Genomic DNA, 26,730 nt, shown 5'->3' on the forward strand with positions numbered 1-26,730 from the left:
AGGCAAAAGAACGAAGGGAAATCACAAAACCTTAAGAATAGCAATATTATGGGCAGAACCGGGCTCCCGTCCCCAGGCCGTGACTGTATTTGGAGACGGGGAGAAGACCCCCTGCTCTCTCAGCCCCCGGAGCAGGGGCCAGGCCACCCTGTGCTGTGTGACAACGGCCTGCGGAAACCCGTACAGTGAATGTGGCAGTGAATGTTGTGGGGTCAACTGCATTTACGGTCAAGAATGAGTTTTAAAATAAACATAGAAGGAACGACAGAGAAGTTTTTTAAAAAGTCAACTAAGCTAGAGATTCTTTTTAAAAAAAAAAGGAGCAAAGAACTAGAAAAGCTGATGAAAACAGCCAGGCAAGTAGCCCCGAAGGGACACCCCCCCCCCCAGTCCACTGTGGGGCCTGGGAGCTGCTCTCCTTCCACAGCGCGTCCTCCCTCACGTGTCCCCCGTGTAGGACGGACAGACGCAGCGCCCTCCGCCCAGGCCATGTGAGAAGCGAGGACAGGACTTCACACCCTGACAGCCAGGCTGCGCAGTGGCACATGCCCCCACCGGAGCCGCCAGCCTCTGCTCGTCTCCCCACTGTCCCAGGGGCCCAGCCTGGGCTTCCACACCATCCTGTGAGCCCCTGCTTGTCACCAGGGCTCAGGGGACATGCCAGGTCCCGCGGCAATGACCCTGAGCAGCACCTGCTCTGGAGAGGGATCCGTCAGGCACCTCCTCCGAGCAAGGAATGGGAACGAGGGGCAGGAGAGGGAGGGCGTGTTCGGGACAGAGGACCATCCCCATGGGGGCCACCTTCGCACTCACCAGCGGGGAAGTCCCCCTGGGGGTAGTCGAAGCGGTGGGGGTAGGGCGGCCGCTCAAAAGGGTGCCGCGGGGGGAAGTCGTCCTGCATGAAGCGAGGCGGGAAGCGGTTGAAGTTGTGGGGGTGCGGCGGCTGGTTGAACTGTGGGTGCTGCTGGTGGGGCGGGAAGGGCCCCCGGAAGTGCGGCGGCCGCTGCATGCGGAAGGGCGGCTCGCGCTGGCCTCCGCCCCATGGAGGCTGCTCGTGCTGGCTGTTCCAGGGGCCCTCGAACTGGCTGTTCCAGTTGGGGTCGGGCTGGCTGCTCCAGGGCGCGTCCCGCTGGCCGTTCCAGCCGGGATCCCCACGCTGCTCGCCCCACATGCCCTCGTGGCTGTTGTTCCAGGGTGGGCAGTGGGGCGGCCCGCCCTGGTGGTGCGGGTAGGGGGGCTGCTCGGGAGGCTGCAAGGCAAAGGGTGGACGTGAGCCCCCCCCACAAGGCCGGGCCGGCACTGGCCTCCTCTCTGCAGCAGTGGCCTGGCCCGTGGAGGCGGCCGGTCCTGACCCAGGGGCCACATGGCGGACACTGTGCCCCCGGGGCGCACCCCTGGGCTCACACCCGCATTGCCGCACCCGCGTCTCAGCTGGAGGGCCCTGGTGCCTCACGGCAGCCAGACACAGAGGCCGGCCAAGGCACTCCCGTCCCCCCCTGGCCCTGGGCAGCCGGCGCACACATGCCTCTCCCATGGCTTGCAGAGCAGCTGGGCCCGGGGACCCATGGCTGCGGACACCTGCCCTGATGACACCCCCTTCCTTGTCACTTCCCCTCTGTCCTGCAAGGTTTTCCAGGCCCTCTCCCATATGAACTCAATCCAGTCTCAGGGGCTCCCAGGGGCCCGTAGCAGGGAATGTCCTGCAGAGAGAGAACGTAAGCTCGGGATCTCACGCAACTGCTGCTGTGAGGCTGAGAACTGGGATTCTGACCCCAAACTCAAGGCCAGTGGGGAAGGTGCCCAGAAGGTCGACCAGAGGGCCATCTCCAGGGTCACAGCTGGTTCGCTCCGCTAACCACCAGCACAGAGGTGGGCTGAGGACGCACCACACTCAAGTCTTTCGAGAAGTTAGAGAGTCAGACTTTAAACATGGAAATTACTTCAAACTGTGTAAGACACCACGTGGGCAGGTCAGGCCAGGCCAAGTGTACCTCTGCCTCGGGGCAGCCCCTCAGTGAGGGGCCCCTTGTCACGACCCATCCCGCCAGTCCCCAGAGAGAAGGCGGAGCCTGGAGACACTGAGGGCTTCTGTTTTCCACACCTACAAAACGGGGACGGAACTGTTCCCTCAGTAGAGGGCAACCGTAAAATGCCCCAAAACCACACGGCTCACAGCCGGCACTCAAGAGGTACAAGTTTTCTTTGTGGAGATGCCCAATCTTTTGTGAAATCAAACCTCTTATCATGACGCTGGGGTGGGGGGGTTAGGGATGCAAAGCCACAGCCCCCCCCTTGTCAGTCCAGAGTTGTCTCCCACCCCCTCCACAGAGTCCCCTGGCAGGGCTGCAACCACTAGGCCCCGTCAGGGGGAAGTGGACACCCAGGAATGGCCCGGGGCTATACCTAAAAGCTCTGTCTAATCAGATCCAGTGACCAGAGAGCAAGTGGATCTTTTCCAGTGTTCCCCAGTCACACAAAGCTGGATGAAATGACCCTGGCCTAGAAATTTTTGACCCCAGGGAAGCAGAGGAGAGACCAGCATCTCTGCCCCAGAAAGCACCACAGCTTTACATTTCTGACCTTCCTGTTTCTTAAGCAAGCACTGTGTTCTTTTCAGGGCGACAGAGTGTTGGCACTGTGCTAGCTGAGCCAGTTACAGACGGGGCGGAAACCGCTCACCTGGCTGTACTTCACCCTCTGAGGTTCCCCAGCCCTCACCCAACATGGGGACCGATGTCCCCAAGGAGCCCGGACGGTCAGCATCGGGATGGGTGTGAACACCTGACTTGCCTTGTTCTGCCCCTGCCCCCTAGGAATACAGGGCTGGTCTCTCTCCCCCATATGCCCTGCCCAGGGCCCCGCTGCAGAACCTCCGGTTGCCCCAGCAAGCCACGAAAAGCCAAACCCACCCACACAGGACACGGCCCACCCACGCCCACCTGGGAAAATACCTGCTGCTGGCCCCAAGGAGCCACAGGATGAGGCTGGTCAAACCATGGGGGCTTGTTAGGTGGGATCTGATCGTGGGGCCCAGGGCCCCGGGGGCCGGCAGTGGCAGGATCCTGGACTCCTCCCGAGGCGTCGTACTCAGAGGAGCCAGGCATCTGGATGGGAGGCTTGCTGTCATCTAGAACCAGCAAGAAGGTGGTCAGCAAGGGCAATGGTCAGCAGGAGGCGCCGCCGGAAAAGAGGATCAGTGACCACTGCGGGACCCTTACCTCTCAGGACATCTTCACTGCGGGACCCCACTGGAAAGTGATCGCCTTCGGGAAGGCAGTGAGAAGTGGGGGAACTGACCTCACACAGGACACACGCCCTCCTTTGAAAACTTCACAACAAATACCTTAACTTCTGCTCTATCTCGTTTGCTCAAAAATTTTCACTACTGACTTTTATTAAATATCTTTTCTGCATCTATTTGAAAGATTGTTTTTTCCCCAGCTCATCTGTTATCTTCACGAGACTTTTACGTGTCAAACCATCCTTCCGCGTTCCTGGGGCAAATCCTATTTCATCATGATGTAGTTTTAAATACTTCGCTAGATTTCAGGCGTTAAGTAGTTCTGTGTTTGTATTCAGAAGTGAAACTACGTGAACTTTATAATTCTTTTTAGGTCTCTGTCCATCTGATTTAAGTTATTCTCAAAATACGGGCAGCTTTCCTTGCTCTGTGTTCTCTGGGGTAGTTTGTAGAGGAAAGGAATCCTCTGAATTCTAAGGATTTGGTCATGTTTGCCTGTGAAACCTCTGGGCCTAGTATTTGGAAACAGGTTAGAATCTGGCCCTAGGACTGGGCCCTGTTTAGGGCCCACACAACCAGAGCCCTTCTCTNTGCTGCTGCTGCTGCTGGGCCAGGCTGTTGACAAACTCCTCATGCTGCGTCTTGAGGGTCTGGATCTGCTGCTGAAAAGCTAGCTGCACTGGCTGGAGCACCGAGGAGTACTCATTGATGAGGGTTGCCTGGCAGAGAGAGGAGAGCAGCTGCCACTCAGGACTCGCTGCCTGGTTCCGGAACTTCCAGAGCAAACCCTGGCAAGCCCCCGGAATCTGGGATGGTGCGTTGGGCAGGGAGGCCCAGGAGCCCCGAGTAGGCAGGCAGGTGACCATCACATAAGTCCTGACAAGCACAGAGCATCGAAATCTAGACAAAAACTGGTGACAAGAAATGTTCGTTGCAGTTAAGTTTGTAATTCTCTAATGACAGGCACAAGCCTCAACAGCTGTGGCCTTGACTGTCGCACGACTGTTAAAAACACCCTGAGGGGCGCCTGGGTGGCTCAGTTAAGCCACCAGCTCTTGATTTCGGCTCAGGTCATGATCTTACAGTTTTGTGGGTCTGAGTCTCCTGGGTTGGGCTCTGCGCTGTGAGCTTGTGATTCTCACTTCCCTCTCTCTCTCTCTGACCCTCTCCTGCTCACATTCTGTCCTTCTCAAAATAAACTAAAAAAAAAAAAAAAAATCCAAACAACAACCCCACATACACAATACGGACAAAATTCTAGGCCATGATCACGGGCCACAATGTTCACTTGCTACACAGCTCTGAGCAAGTCACAGTCTCCCTGTACCTCAACTCCTCCTCTGTAAAATTAGTAACATAATCTACCTCCAAGGATTGTGGAGAGGACTCAGTGAAATAACATATGCAAAGGGCCTAGGGCAGCGCCACGAACATGAGCTGTTATCACCAACTCAAAAGAAAAAAGCAGTTAACGTCAGTGTGACAAGGTGTGTTTTTTTCACAACAAAAAAAAGTGGGAAAGAGTTTTTAAAACTACAACATGCACTGTCTTCATCGGTCTCTCTGAGCAGGAAAACTTCTCCCCTGTGGGGAGGTAGCATTCGAGACCATCAAGAGGACACAGTCAACACAGCTTCTGACACTCAGATGCTGTGCGCCAGATCTCTGCACAGAAGTGATGCCTTTCAGCCCAACCAAAGCGGGGAAGAGCTCTGCTTTTTCTTCTAGCAACCGTGGATGGGGCAGTGATGCCGGTGCCAGAGCAGGGGTGACCAAGGAGACTTGGCTGGTCCCCCCCTCCCTGCACCCCCATCCCCAGAGAAAAGGCAGACGTGTGCATAGGGAGCACTGACTATGCACAACAGGGCCACGGCAGCTGAAGACTGTCAAGGCTTTTTGATGCTTCCATTGTGTGGAAGCAAGCCCGGAGGACCAGGGCCAAGAAGCCAACAGCAGGGCCTGAACAGGGCAACCTGGTCACGAGAGCACCAGGACAGAGTCAGGCAGGCTCGCCGGGGGCGGGGCTCCCTGGCTACTGTGGACGGGGCAGGAGTCCCCATAGGCCGCTGCTCAGACCCCACCTGCCACTGCTCACCACCTCCCCAGAGAGGCGCAGCTTCTGAGATCACCGCCCCGTCAGCAGTTCCCGACCCAGGCGGGGGCTGCGGTGCCCTCGACTTGCGGGACGGTGCCGGGATGGCAGCCGCCATAACTTCCATACCCTCCGGGCCCTGGCGAGAGCCACCCAGGTCCCAGGGAGCGGCGTGGTGGGGAGGGGGCGCCCACCTGGTACTGGCCGAGTCCTAGGGCCGGGCTCTGGAGCTGCTGGATGATGGAGTCGTCAAAGTAGCCATTCTTCTCCCAGAGCTGCAGGAGCTGGATGTGGGGAGGAGGGAGAGGCTGCGTCAGAAGGAAATCCAGAGCCACCCGCAGCCCCACGCCCCCCGCCTCTCCCGGCTGCCCCACGTACCCGGGCGATCTTCTGCTGCTTGTCCTCCTCCACGGCCAAGAAGCTGGTGCAGTAGATGGGCACCACGACTTTCTGTAGGGCGGCCAGCAGCTCCCTGGCCTGCTTGCGCTGGCTGTGAGGGAGAGACCTTCCGCGCGTCAGGGCCCTGGGGCGGGACCCGGCCACGCGCCCGTTACCATTGCGGCTCCAGCGACAGCACCCTCTGCCTTCTCGGGACACGGGCCCCCAACCCGGCCGGGACGAGGGCTGGGTTCCCCATAAGACCCATGCTGGTGCCTGGGCCCAAGTGACAGATGGACTGCAGTGGGAGGAGGGAAAGAACAGCCTGGGGGCCTTCAGGGCAGGGGCTGTCACCCACATCTCCTGATTGGTAAAATAACCCTTTCCTCCCAGGATGACGGACACAAGGCCCGCAGAAACCCCGGCTGCCCGCGGGGCCTCACTCAGCCCTGTCACCCCCTGTGCACAAGGACATCTCGGCCCGAGCTCCGCGTTTCAGGTGGCAGAGGGAGCGTGCCGGCCATGCCAGCCAGCCTGTCCTCACATCTTCCCGGGGGCGCTTGTGTGTAAATGGGCGTGGCCGTGTGGGGGCCGTTAGGGGGCAGAGCCTGATTGGACACGTTGCCTCCTGGAGGAGGACACAGGGCAGAAGGTGAGCAGCCCAAGGCCCTCCCAGCACCTAGCTCACCAGAGGGTGCTCCGAGAGAGCAAGGAGCGCAGCGCCGGGGAGAGGAACGGGAGGGGAGGAGGGGAGGGCAGTCCAGGGGGGAGGACGGGGAGCGGCACTGGGCGTCTGGACAGAGCAGAGCTCAGGAGGAGCGTGGCTGGACAGCTACCAGAAACGGGGCCGTCTCTGCAGAGCTGCCCTGGGCAGCACAGCGGCTGGTGGAAGCAGGAGAGCAGAGAAGGTTCTGAGCAGCTGCCTATTTCCCAACGGCAGAAAAATAATGGAGGGACAAGGCAGGGAGCGGCCGAACGGTAACAGAGCCATCTACATGGCACAGTAAACAGGGAGCGGAGAGGTGGGGACCCAGGCCGCACACTCGCGGCAGGGGATGGGGCGAGATGGGGTAAGGGTCGGGGGAGAGGCAGGCCGTTTCTGCTGCTCTCGAGGGAGCCATCCCCTTCAGCCAGGCCAAGCTCAAAGCCAAACTTGGCAGCCAGTCTTGACGGCTAAGCAGCAACCTCACCAGCAACATGTGCTTCTTTTGCCAATCTCCTCCCTGGGCCTCCTTTGGCCCGCGGGTTTTATTTTTTTTTTAAGTTAGCCTTTATCATAAGGTACCAGGGAGGCCGTGCAGAAGTAAACACAGGACTGGCCTCAGGAGGGCTGTGTGTGTGGTGGGGGTGGGACGGAGGGCAGCAAAGAGGACCCCACGGGAGGGACCTGCAGCAGCGCAGAGTCAGGCGAGAGGGAGAGGGAGAGGGTGTGTGTGTGTAGATCAGCGAAGAGAAGTGGGCAGCTGACACAGACAGACGCCGAGAGACACCCCGAAGCTGCCCGAGGAGAGTAAGGAGTCAGGGGATGGTGGCCCGGGTGAAGTGAAGGGTCCAGGGAAGGGGCCAAGATGTAGGGGGGGGGTGGGGTGTCCTCCTGATGGATGGCTCATGGCTCAGACCAACCCTCCTCTGGGGTCTTTGGACAAGCGACCCCCATATTCCTGGGCNCAAAATGTGCCCCATCAGCTGTGATGCGGTTCCGGAGGTGGCCCGCCATCAGCTCACAGTGAGGGGGGGACTTGGCGTTGCTGAACATCCAGTTCTTCCCAGCCTGCAACAGCCAGCCCAGNAGGGCAGGCCCCGCGGGTGTGGGGTCCAAGCGCTCGGCTGCACACCTGGCTTCTGCCTGCCTTCTGGCACCCTCTCCGGGGGAGCAGCACAGCTGCCCATGGCGCTCAGGAGAGGACGGAAGGGGCAGATCCCCCACCCCCCGGCCCGAGCACTCCCACCCTACGCAGGCTGCAGGGGGTCCCTGCCTCATCAGGAGCACTGGATTCCGGAAGCACGCCCCCAGCCCCCACCCGCACTCACCGAGATGGCATCTTTGGTACATGTGTCGATGATGGGTTGCAGCAGGTTGTCAAACTCATTCATGTCCAACTGGGTCTCCTCCAGGAGCTTCTGCATCTGCTGCTCCACCGCGTGGGCCACAGCTGCTGTCACCTGCTCCTGGGAGGCCAAGCAGGATGGAGGTGGAGCGAGGGGGGTCCTCGGCTCAGGCTGAGCCGGGCCATCACGGCCCTGCCCCCAGCATCAGGGGGTCCCGTCCCTCACACCTGAACCCCGAGACACGCATCTGGGACAGTCCTAGACACAGCAGGACTGCGGCAGGCAAAAGACAGAGCAAGACCAGACACAGCAAGAGCGACGTCTGCCCCCGACGTCATGGATGCAAACACGAACACCCAGAGGCCAGCAACTCAGTTCGACAAAAACAGAATGAAAACTGAGCGACAAGTGGGGACGAACAGTAGAGAGAGACACAGTCAGTGGCTGGGGGGAGAGAGAGCAACCACGCTAGCAGTCAGGGAAATGGGAGCTAAACTGTGGCGTGGGGTCTCGCATGCTAGAGTCGCAGGCTGAGAGGTGGCCGAGGCCCATGCTGCGGTGGGCGGGGCAGTCAGCTCGGGGCGGGCCGAGCCGGGCCACCCAGTCCGGGACGAGCCCTGCATGGGAACTGAGGGCGGAAGCGTCCTGGAAGGTTTTGTTTCCAGCAAAATGATGGTAATTTAACATCTAGTCGTAAAAATGGAGCTGCCATTTCTGGTGACTTCCTTTTTATTCATCTGCTTTTCTGGCAATTCGTCCTGCTGTACTTGGCCAAAAACTCAAACCAGGACAAAAGGGTCCTTCCCCGTGACAGCCCGAGGTGGCCGAGCTAGCAGGAGCTGGGGCCAGTGGCACCAGAGGCCGCCTGGCCTTCTAGCCTGCGGCCGCACTTGTGGACATCCGTCCCACCGTCGCAAAGGGTGTCCCTGTGTCAAAGAGCTTGCGGGATGACGTCACTGAACAAGAAGAGCCGTGTTCGTTGTCAGGGGTCCGGCTAAACACTCCCCAAGGGGTGGCGGCCCTGTCCTCAGAGCTGACGTCCGGCGATGGGTTCCTCTGATAACCGTTCTTAGTCCCGGCATACAGATGCGAACACTGAGGCCCAAGTTGAGCTCCGGGTACCCACCTTGGGACCAAGAGGGGCAGCAGGGAGGGCCCCAGGCCTACACAGGAACCCCCCCCTTCTCAGGGCCCGCAGGGGTGGGAGGGAGAGGGCAGCCGAAGCACAGGCCCTGTACCTGTCTGAGAGCTAACAGGTGCTGCTCCTGCTGCTGCAGATTCCACTGGCTCTGCTGGATGAGCTCGTCCATGGAGGGGGCTCCCTGCGCCGGCGCGATGGGCGCAGCAGGGGCCAGCGGGGGCTGCGGCAGGGGCGGCAGGGGCGTGGCTGGCTCNGACCCCCCCCTCCCCAGCCCCTCACCCAGGGCCAGCCCGGCCCCTCCTGCCCTGCCCTCAACTCCCCCAGCCTAGTCCTGGACTCTTCTGTGCGACGCCACCTTGCCCTCCTCCAGCCTGCCATCTGGCCTTGCCCACTGGTCTTCCAGCTGAGATGGAGCCCATCCCTCTCCACCCCTCACCTAGGTCCGAGCCCGTGTTGAACCCAGACCACAAACAGCCCCAGCCCAAGGCAGTCTCTCCTTCCCCAGCCTCCTCAGCAGTTTCTACCTCTAAAAACTCCCTCTGTCTCAGCCCCCTCTCAACAACTTTACAGCTGAGACTCATCTTCAGTTCTTCACCTCCTTTTCTCTCACCCCATGGNCGTCTTCGGTCCTAGTCTCACTCGGCCTGTATGGCTGCCCCCAGGGCCCCTTCGTCTTCCTCTGCCCGACCCTGGGAGGCTGGGAGGCCCAGTTCCACCCTCTTCTCTGGGCGAGCCCGCAGGGGAATGTGACATGGTAACTTGAGGCTGCAGTTAGGTTTGCCATGGCTCCTACCTGTCGTCTCCATTCTGTACTCCTGGCGCCCCGGATCCAATTACAGCCCCGGCAGCCCACTGGCCTTCCCCAGGCACCTCACACAGGCACGCGCGTCCTCTCGCCACGCGCTCCACCTCCCCAGGGCCCTTCCCCGTCTCCGTGGCTGGCACAGTTACGCCGACGCCCAGGCACTTCCCTCTCCCGTGCGCCTCACACTAACAAGCCACACCGCGGAGTCAGGTCAGAGCCTCCCGCATCACACTCCGATCTGTGTCCCTGCCATCGTCACCTACATCACCCTTGGAACTGGTCTCCGGAGTCCAGTGCTGCCCCCTGCACCTCTCCTCGATACCACAGCCAGAGTTCTGCTGGTGACAGTGTGGTCCGAGTGCCAGCCCTTGGCGAAACCCAGACCAAATACACAAATGGCAAGGGATCTTTCTGGCACCTTATAGCAGCTTGATGTTTCGCAGTTCGTTTTTTTTTTAACTGTATCTTGCAAAAATATACTTTCCACAACAGGTTGGACGTTTTACAAAATGAAAAATAAAATCTAGTTTTTCATCAGGGTTTGTGAAGCGCCATTCTAGAACAGTCTTGGGGGCCCACTCTTCTCAAACTACCGGAGTGAAGGGCCAGCTACACAGTGACTAAACCTGCTCTAGAACCCAGTCCTAAAATCCTCCAAGACCTCCCCGAGAGCTTCCAGAATTCCTAAGTCCCCAGCAAGCCAGCCCTCCGTCATCTGCACCCCCGCCTCTGTCCACTCCAACAATCCCTCCTTCCCTGGGCTTCGGCCACACTGAGCCGTTGCCCCCTCCACTCCCAACCCCACCTAGGGCTCTTTCCTTTGCCTGAACGCTTCTCTCTCCATTTCCATCTGGCTAACTCTGACATCAGAGACGGCAGAGACACCGTTACCAGCAGAACGCCTCTCCTGAGCCACCGTCCCCTGTTAGATGCACCCCATCCTTCCCCCCATTATGATGCCAAGTCCCAAGCAGCCCCTGATTTCCGACCCTCCAGGGAGGGAGTGGGCCCCCCCTTGCAAGGAAAACTGCACCTCACCTCAGTCACTTGAGCCAAAGCACTGTCCTCCTCTGCCTGGTTATGCCACCCCCATAAATATCCAACCGGTGCCCTAGTTCATGGATCCACCCCTTGACCCTACTTGCCCCCATGCCCACGCCCTCTGACTCAACCTGCTGACCTAATTCAGACCTTACCATCAAACGCCCCGTTCCTTCACGTACAGACCTCCCTGGTCCCAGCCTCCACTCATGCTCCCCGAGCCTGTCCTCTACACTGGCCCCACAAACCTGGCCCACCTCTCCCTTCTTTCGAATTCTCTTGTGGCTTTCCTACCGCCTACAGCAGCTGTTTTCAAGGGGACGTGCTGGGGCTAATGAATGGCTGCTCCAGAATGCTTACGTGCACACGACAATTTGCCTACAATTGCAGGCAAACCCCCACCTGCACGTCAAGCCTAACTCCTAACTGGCACCAAATGAACCCCTGGACCGAGCGAGAAAACCCCAACTTTCCCCTGGGATTTACCACTCCAACTCAAACCCTTCCCTTCTCCACGCACGTTCTATGCTCCGGCCATGCTGTGCGTCTCACAGCTTCTCTTAGGGCTCCCTAAACACACCGTGTTCATTCAAGCCACGGCACATCACCTTGCTGTTTCTTACAAACTTTTCCCTGAACACCTACTAAGTGCCGTGTGCTATACAGCACAACGATGACCCAAACAAGGTCTGGTTGGCCTCAGGGACCTTGTAGTCTAGGAAATGCCCACCTTTCACTGCCTACCACTTGGCAACCCCCTATGTATTCATTTAATGCTATCTAGAAGCTTGAAATGTGATACTCAACAAGACACACGTGGGCTCTGCCCTCAGGGCTCTTACCACCTGGTGACTGGCTATTTACTCAAAGGCCATTCTAAACCCATCTTAAACTCTGTAAGCCTGATACTCAACTCTGTGAACAGGGATGAACGACAATTATCAGCCAAGAACTGAAACCCAAAGAACAAGTCTTTTTGATCTAGACTGCCAACACCTGAAATGCACAAAAACCTTGCTAGACCCGAGAGCCCCGCAAAGGGTGCTGGGCACCTAACAAGGAGGGTCCCGGTCCAGCCTCTATCACTTCCACTCTGGAAAACACTGAAGCAGCCACTCTACTTCTGCTGATCTAAGTCATCACGTCTGCAAAACAACACAGAAATCCCTGATCCGGAGCCCAGGAAGAGGATCGATAACCTCGTTCTCTATTCCACTCGGACCCAGCAGCCGCTCGGGGCAGGGCCCTCGGAACAGCGCAAGGGATCACGAAGACCGAGCTGCCCCATTTTCAGAGACTGAGCATGCAGCCCCAAAGAAGGCGGTTTGTGGCAGAGCACCAACTGGAGTCGGAGAAAGGAATCGCTCGGCAGGGGGGCCTGAGGGCTGGAGAGAACTCACGCTGCTGCTGCTCCAGAGCCAACTTGCACTTGTAGTAACTGTAGAACTCGCCTCCGAACAAAAACGAAAATTTCGGGTTGTCCTTCTGCTTCTCCATCGTCATCTTCTCGAACTCAGGCCCATTGCGAGCCACGAACTGGGCCAGCTTGTCGATGACATTTCGAAGCTCCTGGTCTGGAGGACGGAGAAAAGGCCACGCGGAGCGTCAGCGAGGACCGCCCAAATCCGGGGGCCCTGGCGTCCCAGCCCCCGTCCGCCGGGCTGGGGTCCCTGGGGCTGGGCCCGGGAGAGGCCGCCCTTGTACGGGTCCCGATAGGGGCCACACGCGCGCCGGGGATGCGGGGACCCGCGGGAGAGGCCGCAGGCGAACCCGGGAGGCCGAGCCCCGCCCCCTGCTAGGCCCGGAAACCCCGGAAGACGGGGCGGGCCAAGAAGGGATTCCGGGGAGAGAGAAACGGTCCCCGAGCCCAGGCTGGGCCTCACCGTCGGGCGGCAGGGGCATCTCCATGGCTCCGGCCGCAAGGAACGTCCTCCGGCGCCTCACGATCGCCCACCAGCCCCGTCTGCGGAAGCCGGCCGGAAGTGGCGCGAGGGAGCCGTTTACGGCTGGCCTCGCGGGCTGCTTCCGCCCTCCACTTACGGCCGTCGCCAGGAAACCGCGGAAGTGAGGGCAGAAGGCGGGCGGGAAGAAGCCGTGCCAGGCCGGTCGCGCGGGAGGGGCTAGTGAAGCGCACGCGCAGGGGCCTTCCCGCGCCTGCGCGGAGTGCGTCGCTGTCGCGCTCCGCCCCCGAACGTGTGGAAAGGCGCGAACTACCGTTAGCCGCCGTCGCGGCGTCCTCCCAAGCCGCCGTCGCTGCTGGAGAGCCTGCGTTCTCCGCGGGACAGAAGCCTGGGGCGTCCCTGCGCCGGTCAAAGCCTGTGTTTCCTCCTCGCGAGGCTGCGGTGAGAAGACTGCGAGGTGAGGTGCGTCCGGGAGGCGACGGGCTTGGCGGGGATGGAACTGGGCTTATGGAGCTTCGCAAGATCCTCCCGCTCAGTGTCTTTCGCTCGGCGCAACGCTTTGGTAAGGAAGACTGTGGGGCAGGGGACCCACGCTGGCCTCACACTGCGTCCCATGGGGGCTCCCGTGGTTTCTGCGCAGTCATTCAAGCGGCGGGGAATGAGCGCCCATGACCTGCGGGGACCCCTGGCCTTCTAGACTGCGCGCCCAGAGGGCACGGCGCCTTCCTGAAAGATGCACAGTTCTTCTCAGATGATGACGAAGCGGACGCGTGCGGACGGTGGGCAAAGATAAGACAAGCAGCCGTAAACGTTAGAGGACGGAGACGGGACGTCCCCGCAATGCGACCTCGTTGAGATTGCCGTTGTTGACGCTCGGCTGGCTCTGCCTCCCTGTTTTTTCTGTGCAAGTCAGTGTCCGTAGATGTTAGATACACTTCTCTCGGATTGTTAACAGATTTTTCTCCACCTGACGCTTGCGGATTACACCGTCTGCCAGCTACTGCTCTAGGCCAGGAATTGGCAACCTTCTTCCATAAAGGGCCAGGTAGCAAATATTTTAGGCTCTGTGGGCCAAGAGGCAAAACGTAGCGTGTCATGCAGGTACTTGCATAGCCAAAGACAAAAATGGCCCTAACATTTTTTTTAATTGGTGTTCAGAACATAATAATTAAGCAGGTTTTAAAATACAGTTCTGTTGGGAAGAGTAGAAGGCTTTTCTGGCGGTTCTAAGTTGGCCTTTCCCAGCATGAGTTGATTGTAGGTGTTCACTAGGAAAGACTGTTCACAGAAAAGCAGGCTGAATGTGGCTTGTGATGCCCGGATGGGTGACTGACCTGCTGTCTGAGCAGGCAGCCTAGGAGGGGCAGAGACCTGCAGACCAATGCGTCATTACCAAAGTGACCTTAAGGAGAACAGCAGGGTGTTGAGAGCTTGGTAAAGCAGGGCGTGGGGCCTGCCCCTGGGAAGTGCCGTTTGCACTGAGATCCGAATCCAGAGCCAGCTCTGTGGCCACTCCAGGCAAAGGGAATGCGGGGATTGGCCTGTGGAATATAAAGCTCCTAATCTGGTTCCATGGCCGGTTTTCCATGCCTGTAAAGATCTGTATGAGGGTTTTAATTTGTGATCCACCGTGGTGAGGTTCAGAGAGAGCACATTGTTGTACTGAAAGACCTGAACTAAATAAAACCCATGACAGGCTTCAAGCCCTCCAGAAAAATTAATAGGCCTGAGTTTCAGTTCCAGGAAAAGCCTCAGGTTGCCCAAGGCTGAAGCCACCCTCTGACCACCCTCAGATCAGCCAATCAAAAAAAGATTAAAGATATATGTGTAACATTCCTATGGTCTGAGTCAGGGACTGGGGACTGTAGACAGTTACTTTGTACAAACTAGCCAATCACTCACTTGCCTAAACATCATGTGGGCCCTTTGAACTCACCTCATAATTGGTCATTTTCAAAGGATTCTCAAAGGTCATGATTGGGTCCTGCCAAAAGTAATGAACACCTTACAGATACTGAATGGTCAAAACTGTTACCGTGGGTGCTGTACAATTGTAATTGGTGTTTATGTGATGATGCTATACGTACAACGTGTGCACTGTAACATTCCCCCGTCCCTTACCCCATAAAAACTCTACTCACTATTGTTCGGGGCTTCACCCTACTGCCGCTGCGTCGGTTGACGGTTGAGCCCCTGCTCGAGCTTGTAATAAAAACCCTTATGTACTTGCATCGGTGTTGGCTCCTTGCAGGTCTCAGGGGACTCATGATTCAGACATAACATTTGGTGCGTTGGCCAGGAACCCCAAGACCCCCAGGATCCCCAAACCGAAGGGTCAGTCAACCGGTAAGAACCTATTTGTCTCTACGTGTCTGGTCTATTTCGGTCTATTTCTATTCTTGGTTTCGGGACAAATTCATATTTGGAAGTGGTCAATTACGGTCAGGCAAACGCGCCACGAGATCATGACCACGGGGATCCCGAGAAGACATTCCGGGGCCCCATTGGTAAAGGGGGTTTGAGGCCCCCCATTGGTAAAAGGGTTTGAGCCCCCCCCCAAAACTCAGTAAAAGACGGAGCGGGTTGCTACCATGAACTGGCATGAGGTCAGGGTCTTACTTTCAGTTTCTTCTCTGAACGAGCAGGGGAGTCTGTTAGCTAGCCTTCTGTGTCTCCCTGTGATTGTCAACTTTCTCTGTTGGTGTCTGTTGCCTTGTGACTGAGACTGACGCTATGGGACAGACTTCATCCAAACCCCTAGACTTAATGTTGGCCCATTTTGGAGAGGTTAAAAAACGAGCACATAACCTCTCAATGATTGTCAGGAAGGGTCCATTTCAAACCTACTGCAGCTCCAAATGGCCCACTTTCAATGTGGGATGGCCGCCAGAGGGGACCTTCGACCACGACCCCATTCGGAAGGTTGAGGATCAGGTTTTCCAACCCTAAACGGGACATCCCGACCAAGTCCCATACATTGTGGTTTGGGCCGATCTGGTTAATAACCCACCCCCTTGGATTAAAAGTTTCTTGCCTCCATAGAAACCTGCAGTCCTGGCAGTGGCTGAAAAATACCCGCTGGGCTTCGGAGACACTGAAAAAGGCAGCTAAACCCTCTGTGCCGCTCTACCCTGTCTTACAGGGCAAAACAGAGGAGGAATTAATTTTCCCCTTCCTTATCAACCCCCTCCACAGGGCCCAGCAGGAGGAGCAAGGGCACCACCCGAACCACCAGCGCCCTCTGTCCCACCGGCCCCGGTGGCCCTGGGGTCGGCGGAAATGGGACCCGCCCAAGGGACCTGAAGTTGCCATGGAATGACACCTGAGGGGCCGGACTCTACTGTCCTGCCCCTGAGGGCCACAGGCCCCCCGATGATAGGGGCAACCAGCCCCACCATTACTGGCCCTTCGCCACAAGTGATCTGTACAGTTGGAGGTCTCAGAATGCTCCGTTCTCGGAGAACCCCCGTGCCCTTACTAATCTATTAGAAACTGTTCTGTTCACTCATCAGCCCACCTGGGATGATTGCCAGCAATTGTTGCAGGTTCTGTTCACTATTGAGGAGGGGGAAAGAATCCAGTCGGAAGCCAGGAAATTGGTTCCTGGGCCCACTGGAGTTCCCACTACTGACCAGGCTCAAATTGATGCTGGGTTTCCCCTGGCATGGCCAGATTGGGACTACAACTCGGCTGAAGGTAAGGAGAGTCTCTTAGTCTACTGCCAGACTCTATTGGCAGGTCTCAAGGCTGTGGCTCGCAAGCCTACTAATATGGCCAAAGTATACAATGTTAGAGACCAGAGGAAAGCCCCGCAGCATTCCTTGAGAGAATAATGGAGGCATTCTGCCAGTACACCCCTATGGATCCTGAGGCCCCAGCAAACATAGCTGCGGTGGCCATGGCTTTTATCAGTCAGTCCGCTCCCGGCATTCGGAGAAAACTTCAGAAACTAGAACGTCTAGGGGAAAAGAACCTCCAAGATCTAGTGGTCGTGGCAGAAAGGGTCTACAGCAACAGGGAAAGTGCAGAGGACAAGCAGGTAAGAGCCGAAAAAAGACAAAACCAGGGTCTAGCCAAGATCCTACTCGCGGCAACTGCTGAGCCAGAGGACCGAAAAAGACGCCTCAGACTGTTGGCTTCAGGAGAAAAAGGTAAGGAAAACTCCCAACGGGTTGGAGGACGCCCCTGCCTGGGCAAAAATCAATGTGCCTACTGCAAATAAGAAGGACATTGGTCCAGAGAATGTCTCAGAAGGAAAAAATCAAACGCTCCCATTCTAGTAATGGGAGATGACAGTGACTAGGGGAGACGGGGTTTGGCACCCCTCCCCGAACCTAGGGAAACCCTAGAAGTGCAGGGGAAGTCCACCGAGTTCTTAGTGGACACTGGGGCTCCACGTTCTGTGCTCCTGCAACCAGCTGGCCCCCTGGCAAACAAAACACCCTGGGGCCAGGGAGCCACAGGGATACAGCAGCTCCGTGGACTACCCGGAGAACAGCGGGCCTTGGTGTGGGCCGGGTATCCCACTCCTTTATGGTCATCCCAGACTGCCCCTACCCCTTGCTAGGCCGCGATCTGCTGACCAAGCTGGGGGCTCAAATTCATTTTTCAGCCGAAGGGACTAGAGTATTGGACCAGGCTGGGCAGCCAATACATGTGCTCACCTTGGGGCTGGCAGATGAATATCCCCTGCATGAGACACCGATGACACCAGATGCGGGGGTTCCACCTTGGCTCCAGCAGTTCCCATCAGCATGGGCTGAGACTGGAGGCACGGGGTTAGCAAAACATAGGCCCCCAGTGTTCACAGAACTAAAGCCTGGGGCAAACCCGGCCCGGGTCCGCCAGTACCCCATGTCCCTAGAAGCCAAAAAGGGCATAACTCCCCATATTAGGCGCCTCCTAGATCTAGGAGTTCTGAGNGGGCTCAAATTCATTTTTCAGCCGAAGGGACTAGAGTATTGGACCAGGCTGGGCAGCCAATACATGTGCTCACCTTGGGGCTGGCAGATGAATATCCCCTGCATGAGACACCGATGACACCAGATGCGGGGATTCCACCTTGGCTCCAGCAGTTCCTATCAGCGTGGGCTGAGACTGGAGGCACGGGGTTAGCAAAACATAGGCCCCCAGTGTTCACAGAACTAAAGCCTGGGGCAAACCCGGCCCGGGTCCGCCAGTACCCCATGTCCCTAGAAGCCAAAAAGGGCATAACTCCCCATATTAGGCGCCTCCTAGATCTAGGAGTTCTGAGGCCATGTCAGTCGGCCTGGAATACACCCTTGTTACCTGTCCGCAAGCCAGATTCTAACGATTACAGGCCTGTACAGGATCTGAGGGAGGTCAACAAGCGGGTAATAGACATCCACCCGACGGTGCCCAACCCCTACACCCTGTGGAGCTCTGTTCCGCCTAGCCACACCTGGTACACGGTCCTAGACCTAAAGGATGCCTTTTTCAGCCTCCCACTAGCTCCCAAGAGCCAAGACCTCTTCACTTTCGAGTGGCACGACCCTGACAAAGGAGTCAATGGACAGCTAACATGGACTAGACTCCCCCAGGGGCTCAAGAACTCCCCCACCATCTTTGACGAAGACCTGCACGAGGACTTGGTTGAGTTCCACTCCCAAAACCCCCACCTGGCTCTTTTGCAGTATGTAGATGATCTGCTTCTTGCAGCTGAGGGTCGAGACACCTGCTTGACTGGCACCAAGAGGTTGCTGCAAACCCTGGGAGACCTAGGACCCTGGCCTCAGCCAGAAAGGCCCAGATCCGTAAAGAAGCAGCACAGTACTTGGGCTGTATCCTCAAGGGGGGTAAGCGATGGCTGTCACAGGCGAGGAAAGAGACTGTCCTAAGAATCCCTACCCCTAGGAATGCCAGACAAATGCGGGAATTCCTAGGATCAGCCGATTTCTGCAGACTCTGGATTCCTGGGTTCACTGAGATAGCCCAACCTCTGTATGGGGCCACCAAAGGGCAGCCTAACTCCACCTGGACTGAGGAACATCAGAGGGCTTTTGAGACCTTAAAGCAGGCCTTCCTGTCAGCACCTGCTTTGGGCCTACTGGATGTGACTAAGCCGTTTCATCTGTTTATAGATGAACACGGAGGAATAGCCAAGGGTGTCTTGACCCAGCGCTTGGGCCCATGGTGCTGCCCCGCGGCCTACCTGTCAAAGAAGCTTGACCCAGTGGCCACGAGATGGCCCCAGGCCTCCGCATGATAGCGGCAGTAGCCCTTCTGGTTAAGGATGCAGACAAACTGACACTAGGACAAGAGTTAACTGTCACTACTCCCCACGCCATCGAGGGAGTCTTAAAACAACCACCAGACCGATGGGTCAGCAGTGCCCGCATGACACGCTGTCAGACTTTGTTGCTTAATCCTACCCGAATCGTTTTCCAGGCCCCCACAGCCCTAAACCCAGCCACACTGCTGCCGGATCTGGACTTAGAAGCGCCCTTACACGACTGTGCCGAGGTCCTGGCTCAAGTTCATGGGACCCGCTCTAATCTGAGGGACACTCCACTTCCAGATGCAGAAATTACCTGGTTCACAGATGGCAGCAGCTTCATACAGGAGGGACAAAGGTATGCGGGGGCGGCAGTAGTGTCAATGGAAGAAACCATTTGGGCAGAACCTTTGCCCACTGGCACTTCAGCACAGAAGGCCGAGCTCATAGCCCTAACCAAAGCCTTGACTCTGGAAAAAGACAAAAAAATTAAGCATATATACAGACAGCAGATACACTTTCGCTACTGCACAGGTCCATGGGGCCATATACAGAGAAAGGGGACTGCTCATAGCTGGGGGAAAGACTATCAGAAACAAATAAGAGATCCTGGCCTTACTAAAAGCTTTATGGCTCCCCAAAAAGCTGGCTATTATCCACTAACCAGGTCACCAAAAGGATAATAATCTGATCTCTAAGGGCAACAACCTAGCAGACCAAGCAGCCAAACAAGCTGCTCTCAGGGCCAATCATACCCTGGCCATCACCCTGGTTGACCGTGGAGACCCTACTCTCCCTTAAAGTCCCCGAATATAGCAAAGATTTACAATGGATCAAAAAGCTGCCTATGACCCAATATCTAAAAGGATGGTGTAGATCAGCAGATGACAAGCTCATCTTCCCTGAAGATCTAGGTATGAGAGCCCTAACCAAGATACACTGTGCCTCCCGTATGGGAATCAAAAGAATGCAAGATTTAGTTCGCCATGCTAAGATAGAAATCAGAGATGCTAACTTCTAAGATTGAACAGATTGTGGCCAATTGCAAGGCATGCCAACTCACTAACACCACGAAAAATCCTAACAACCCCGGAAACCGCCTGAGGGGAAGACGACCTGGAGCCTACTGGGAGACAGACTTCACTGAGGTAAAATCAAGACTATATGGGTACAAATATCTACTAGTGTTTATAGATACTTTTTCAGGATGGATGGAAGCGTTCCCAGCTAAACATGAGACTGCCCAGATCGTAGCCAAGAAACTCCTAGAAGACACCTTCCCCAGGTATGGGTTTTCTCAGATGATAGGTTCAAACAATGGACCTGCATTTGTATCCAAGGCAAGCCAGAATTTAGCCACGGCCCTGGAGATTGATTGGAAATTAACATTGTGCGTACAGACCCCAGAATTCAGGACAGGTAGAAAGGATGAATAGAACCTTAAAAGAGACCTTAACTAGATTGACCTTGGAGACTGGCGGAGACAGGGTGGTTCTCCTTCCCTTTGCACTCTATAGGGTATGCAACTCCCCATACCAGATGGGATTAACTCCTTTTGAAATCATGTTTGGGATGGCCCCTCCCATTATTCCCAATCTCCAAGCACAGGTGATTAATGAGTTTGAAGATCAGCGCCTACTGAATGACTTAAAAAAGATCCAGTGGGCTCATAAACATGTTTGGCCTAAATTGCATGCCCTCTATGAAACAGGTCCACCACTGGAGCTGCATCGTTTCTGCCCCGGTGACTGGGTCTACGTTAAGAGATATCGCCAAGCAAACTTAGAGCCCAGGCGGAAAGGCCCATACGCCGTGCTTCTTACAACCCCGACAGCCCTGAAAGTCAACGGAGTCGCCACGTGGATTTACTATACCCACTCTTGGCCAGCTGACCCATTCGCGGTCAAAGAGGACTACCAGGCACCAGACCCTCAATGGAAGGCCACAAAGAACCTCAAAAACCCGCTCAAGCTCAAGCTATGCTGCTCCTGATTTTTACTGCTCTACTAACTGTATGTAAATCCAATCCCAGCTCCCATCTCCCCAACCCTCACCAGCCTACCACTGCCAAATGGGTTTTGCGAGGACCCCTAACAACACCTAGAGACTTGGGGCGGACAGTTCAAGAATTGACATTAACCGGACCAGCATCCATCACATTCCCTACCTTCCATTTAGACCTCTGTAGTCTAGCGGGAGATCACTGGAACACAAATCCAAAGATTTGTAAAGGTCAGTGTGTAGATTGTAACACTTTTGGGTGTCGATCGGGGGCTGACTGCCAACATCAAAATCTAAGACAGCAGACCTTTTATGTATGCCCTGGGACTGGTAACTTTGACACCTGCGGAGGTATAGAACATTTCTTTTGTGGCTCCTGGGGATGTGAAACTATTGCTCCATGGGTCAAACAACCCAGTAACGACCTAATTACCCTTGTTCGGGCCAGTAACCAAACTAGTCCATCCAATAGAAACCCAATTTCTATTCAACTCACTCCTAGAGGTAAAACAGAGAACTGGTCAGTAGTGAAGGTGTGGGGCATTCGACTCTGGCTCACCGGTCACGACATAGGCTTTTTATTCTCTATTCAAAAACAACTAGTACTCCCGCCTCCAGTGGCGATGGGGCCTATGGCCGCATCGGCTGCAAATCATAAACCTAGATCCACCCCAAGTGTGCCTGCCCCTACTCAGGCTGCACCGAGCCTCAGTGCTACTGATTCCCCCCTGGGTGGCGTACCAATCCAGCTCCGGCCCCCCAGATCAAGGCCAGTAATCTACTCTATTCTAAACCTTACTTACAGTTTCTTAAATTCCACAAATCTCACCAACACAGACTGCTGGCTTTGTTTAGATTCACGACCACCTTTCTATGTTGGATGGGCAATTTCTGGGCAGGTGTCCAGAGACATAGAAGGCCACTGTTCCTGGGGACAGCCTCCTGTTTTAACTATACAGGAAGTAACTGGTTCAGGCCTCTGTGTCTTAGGAAACGGAGGAACTCTGACAACCTTCCCACACCTCAGTCACTTATGTAATCAGACCATGACGGCTACAGGGTCCTCCTACCTCAGGCCCCCTAGTGGGGCGTGGTTCGCATGTACTTCCGGCCTTACTCCTTGCCTCCACCCTCAGGTGTTAGAGAACGACACCTTATGTGTCCTAGTCACCCTCTTTCCACAAGTCTATTACCAGCCTGCATCTTCGTTCTTTGAGATCCAGCCTGAACAAAAACACTCTCGAGGCAAGCGAGACTTCAGAGTGTCAGCGGCCCTCCCAACCCTTATAGTTGGAACAGGAATAGAGGCCGGGGTCGGAACAGGCACAGCTGCTCTAATACGAGGCAACCAGCAGTTTGACGCTTTAGCCCAAGCCATTGACTTTGATTTAGCCCAACTAGAAAATTCTACTCGCCACATACGAGGTTCCTTAGATTCTTTGGCTGAAATGGCGCTACAGAACAGGCGGAGACTAGACCTAATATTATTACACCAAGGAGGATTATGCCAGGCTTTGGGAGAACAATGTTGTTTCTATGCCAATAACTCGGGAATTGTACAAGACAGCTTAGCTGTTGTACGCCAACATCTACAGGAAAGAGCAAAAATAAGAGAACAGAATAAAAATTGGTATGAAAACATCTTTAACTGGTCCCCCTGGCTCACCGCTCTCATTACAGCCCTGGCAGGCCCCCTAGCGCTTCTGCTGCTGCTCCTGACTTTAGGACCCTACACTTTAAATAGATTACTTGCCTTCATGCGAGAACGTCTGGGTGCCATACGACTGATGGTTCTTAGGTCTCAATATGCCCAGCCCCCAGCCGACCAGAGCGAGGACGAATACGTACAACTAGGTCCCTTAAAATTTCAAGAAGACCCATGATTGGGCCTTCAAGGATACAATAGAAGGTGGGAATGAAAGACAACTAAGTAAATCCCATGACAGGCTTCAAGCCCTCCAGAAAAATTAGTAGGCCTGAGTTTCAGTTCCAGGAAGAAAAGCCTCAGATTGCTCAAGGCTGAAGCCACCCTCAGATCAGCCAATCAAAAAAAGGTTAAAAATATATGTGTAACATTCCTGTGGTCTGAGTCAGGGACTGGGGTCTATAGACAGTTACTTTGTACAAACTAGCCAATCACTCACCTCTTGCCTAAACCCCACGTGGGCCCTTTGAACTCACCTCATAATTGGTCATTTTCAAAGGATTCTCAAAGGTCATGATTGGGTCCCTCCAAAAGTAACAAACACCTTACAGATAATGGTCAAAACTGTTACCGTGGGTGCTGTACAACTGTGATTGGTGTTTATGTGATGATGCTATACGTACAACGTGTGCACTGTAACACCCCCCGTCCCTTACCCCGTAAAAACCCCGCTCACTATTGTTCGGGGCTTCACTCTGCTGCCGCTGCGCCAGTTGACAGGTGAGCCCCTGCTCGAGCATGTAATAAAGACCCTTACGTACTTGCATCGGTGTCAGCTCCTTGGAGGTCTCAGGGGACTTGCAGTTCGGGCATAACAGTACCTGTAAGGGTTTTCGTGAGTTAAAGATACACAGTGTTGGGGCACCTGGGTGGCTCAGTCGGTTAAGCATCCGACTTTGGCTTAGGTCATGATCTCGTGGTTCATGGATTTGAGCCCTGCGTCGGGCTGACAGCTCAGAGCCTGGATCCTGTTTCGGATTCTGTGTCTCCCTCTCTCTCTGACCCTCCCCTGCTCATGCTGTTTCTGTCTCTGAATGATAAGTGAAAAATGTTAAAAAATTAAAAAAAAAGATACACAGTGTTTTTTTAGACTCTTAACAGGATCTGTGAGCCAAAACAGGCTAATGAATCTATGTGGTCATTTCTCGTGACTGCTTAGAACAGTGTGATATGGATGTACGGTCATTTCTTCAAGTGTGACTCTATGGAGTCTCTTCCAGTGGTTTCATTTTGGGGCCACTATTAGAAGTGTTTTAGCATAGGGTGTGCTTATTTAATACTGATAATGCTCAACTGTCCCCTCAAATGATTGTAGAACTGTCATTTTTATACAGTCATTTTTTAAAGTTTATTTATTTTGAGAGACACAGAGAGAAGAGGGGAGGGACAGAGCGAGAGGGAGAGAGAGAATCCCAAACAGGCTCCACGCCGTCAGCGGGACTCGAACCCGCTGACCATGAGATCATGACCTGAGCTGAAATCAAAAGTCAGCCGCTTAACTGTCTGAGCCACCCAGGTGCCCCTACATGTGTTTTTTGTTTTTAATGTTTTATTTATTTTCTGAGAGAAAGAGGGAGAGGGAGAGAGCACAAGCCGGGGAGGGGCAGAGGTGGGTAGGACAGGATCTGAAGTGGCTCTGACACTGAAGTGGTGCTGTCAGCACAGAGCCTGATGTGGGGCTTGGACTCATGAACCATGAGATCATGACCTGAGCCAAAGACAGACACGCTCAACCGACTGAGCCACCCAAGCGCCCCACTACATTTCTTAGTGTTTAAAATGCCATTTATCTGAAACTGGACATATAAGCATCACGTGGCCTCACCTGGCTTCATTTCAGTGGAGGCCACTTGAGAATCCACTGGTCAGAAGAAAGCAGTAGAGTTGCCAGAAGCAGAGGCTGCTGCACAGAAGGCCTCAAGAACCTGGAAACAAATCTTAAGGAAACCAGTAAAATGCACACTCCTGCGTGGGATGAATTTGCCGAAGGGACTCACCCAAGAAGCAGAATGGAAAGAAAAAGCCGTATGCGTACCTGCTTTGATCTGCAAGTATGCTGTGAAGAAGGAATCCCAAATCAGAAGCATGCGCTACACTGTGCACTGCAAAGGCATCCCATAAAATGTGTTTAAATGTGTGGCAGTAGGGATTGGTTCATTATAGCACATTCCTCTCAGAATACTGCAGTATCATGTACGGAGACACAAAATCAGAGGATATTTAATAACATGAGATATTTCTGGCATACTTATTTTTAAAAATGTTTTAAATGTCTGTTTATTTTGAGAGAGAGAACGTGAGCAGGGGAGAGGCAGAGAGAGGGCAACAAAAGATCCACAGCAGGCTCTGCACCAAGAGCAGAGTGCCTGATGGGGGCTTGAACTCATGACCTGTGAGATCATGAGCAGAGCTGAAGTCAGATGCTCAACTGACTGAGCCACCCAGGGGTCCATGGCATATTTTTTTAGCAGGCTATAAAATAATACACACATGGCAATTTTGAAAGAAACGTGTATATACCCTCCCCAGAGGCAACTGCTGTGTTGTATTTTGTGTGTCTTTACAGAAGTAAGCTATGGATTTGCAGGCACATTTATATATCCATATGTTTTGGAAATTGTTCCCTTTATACATAGATCTAGCTCATTCTTTTTGTTGTTGTTTTTTGAGTTTATTTTGAGAGTGAGTGCGTGATTGGGGCTAGAGCAGAGAGAGAATCCCAAACAGAGCCCAACTCGGTGCTCTGTCTCACAACTGTGTGATCATGACCTGAGCCAAAACCAAGATCGGATGATTAACTGACTGAGCCATCCAGACACCCGTAGCTCATTCTTTTTTTTCTTTTTTTTTTTTTAATGGTAGTTTCTCATCAGGTTGGTTTCCATTAACTCATTCTTTTTGGTGTCTGTTTAGGTATTTTTTAGCTTTAACAATTTTTTTCAAGTTAAAAAAATACATGGACAATGTAAGTTGTTATTAAAAAAGTAGCGGGTGACTAAGGAACTCTGTGCCCATCAGACCTATAGTCTCAATAAAGCCGAAGCTTGGTGTTACTGTCACCTCGTTTCCTACAGTAACTGAACCCCATGTGGTCAACTGGCTGAAGCCACAGCAGGAGGGATGATGTAGGAACAGAGACCGTCCTGTCCAGTCCTGGAGCAAGCAGCATTCCTCGGCGCCAGGTCACATCACCAAGCAAGCCTCTGGTCACAAAGGAGTTGCCCTGGGGACATAGTGGGTATTCCAGTCCCTGGGGAGTTCACTCCCAGGTAGGAGTTGAGACTGGTGTCTGAACAGTGGGGCCATACGCAGCATGAGCTGTTCCTGTCTCCGTAGGAACAGGTCTTGACTTGTCAGGCAGCGGCTCCATCCTGGGGCAGAGCCTCTGCAGGCCCTGTGGAAGCCGCGGTGGGGACTACAGAGCCACCGGGTCGCCCAGACAGGAGGACTCCGTCCAGGTCTGACTGTGGCAGCATGGCCCACGCAACTGAAACGAAAGGACACACCTCTGAGGACATCACCTCCTCTTGGGAATATAGGACAAAGGAAAAACAAAACCGCTCGCTTTATCTTGACCGCTGTGCAGGGCAAAGGGCCCTGGCTTGGAGTCCGACACTTCCTGGATTCCTGGCTTGCTCCCTAGGCCGAGCGGGACTTTGTTTCCACTGCCCTGTAAAATGGGGCCAATATCTCCTTCTTGGGTCCTGCTGGTTAAATGAGATGTGTGTAATACAAAACATGCAAATAAAACAGCCTGAAAATTGTAAGTGTAATAAGTCAAAACATTTCCATTCCATTCCCCTCAGATAATTATCCTGTACTTCCCTTACCATTTTCCGTATCTCCAACGTAGAACCTGTATGCTCCTTACTTAGTGACGCATCTGCAGATGAAGCCCAGCTCTGAGGCTTAGGCATCTGTTTCCAGTACGTGGCTCATCCGAGGTGCCCAGTAAATCCGGAGACAAAAGGATTAGGACTTAAAAGGATGTGGAGCGTTGTTTTAGCAGCAACTCCTACTCTTCAACTGTGGCCGAAGGAAATTCTGTAGGTAATCGGTTTCTGAGTAATAGGGGGGGAAACGGGCTTTGGAGGCAGACTTCCTGTGTGATCCCAGGCAAGTGACAGCCTTTTGTGCCTCA

The 26,730-nt window shown here is 54.7% G+C and overlaps 3 protein-coding genes and 1 pseudogene across 3 annotated transcripts in view; 3 read left to right on the forward strand and 1 right to left on the reverse strand.

Annotated features, from left to right (window-relative positions):
- CUNH19orf44 (chromosome unknown C19orf44 homolog) overlaps positions 1-3,417 on the forward strand; it is a 27,893-nt gene extending 24,476 nt beyond the window's left edge. The window contains exon 10 of the mRNA XM_077777244.1: positions 2,618-3,417. The gene's annotated coding sequence lies outside the window, so the exon portion shown is untranslated. The remainder of the gene's footprint in view (positions 1-2,617) is intronic.
- The window catches only part of CHERP (calcium homeostasis endoplasmic reticulum protein), a 17,821-nt gene extending 5,104 nt beyond the window's left edge, over positions 1-12,717 (reverse strand). The window contains 11 exon segments of the mRNA XM_077776993.1: positions 814-1,249; positions 2,952-3,161; positions 3,652-3,960; positions 5,528-5,617; positions 5,712-5,823; positions 7,331-7,482; positions 7,743-7,880; positions 8,999-9,206; positions 9,975-10,041; positions 12,046-12,321; positions 12,631-12,717. Of these exon segments, the coding sequence (XP_077633119.1) occupies positions 814-1,249; positions 2,952-3,161; positions 3,652-3,960; positions 5,528-5,617; positions 5,712-5,823; positions 7,331-7,482; positions 7,743-7,880; positions 8,999-9,206; positions 9,975-10,041; positions 12,046-12,321; positions 12,631-12,655 (2,023 nt within the window). The 5' untranslated portion in view covers positions 12,656-12,717.
- A 3,257-nt stretch (positions 12,718-15,974) lies between these two features.
- On the forward strand, positions 15,975-17,662 carry LOC144242184 (uncharacterized; annotated as a pseudogene).
- On the forward strand, positions 17,581-19,566 carry LOC144242164 (uncharacterized). The gene is made up of 2 exons (XM_077776961.1): positions 17,581-18,464; positions 19,057-19,566. The coding sequence occupies exons 1-2, from the start codon at positions 17,685-17,687 to the stop codon at positions 19,564-19,566; spliced, it is 1,290 nt and encodes a 429-aa protein (XP_077633087.1). The 5' UTR covers positions 17,581-17,684.
- Positions 19,567-26,730: the final 7,164 nt, after the last annotated feature.

This window comes from Crocuta crocuta, unplaced genomic scaffold (assembly GCF_008692635.1).
Source record: "Crocuta crocuta isolate KB4526 unplaced genomic scaffold, BGI_CrCroc_1.0 scaffold77, whole genome shotgun sequence".
NCBI lineage: Eukaryota > Metazoa > Chordata > Mammalia > Carnivora > Hyaenidae > Crocuta > Crocuta crocuta.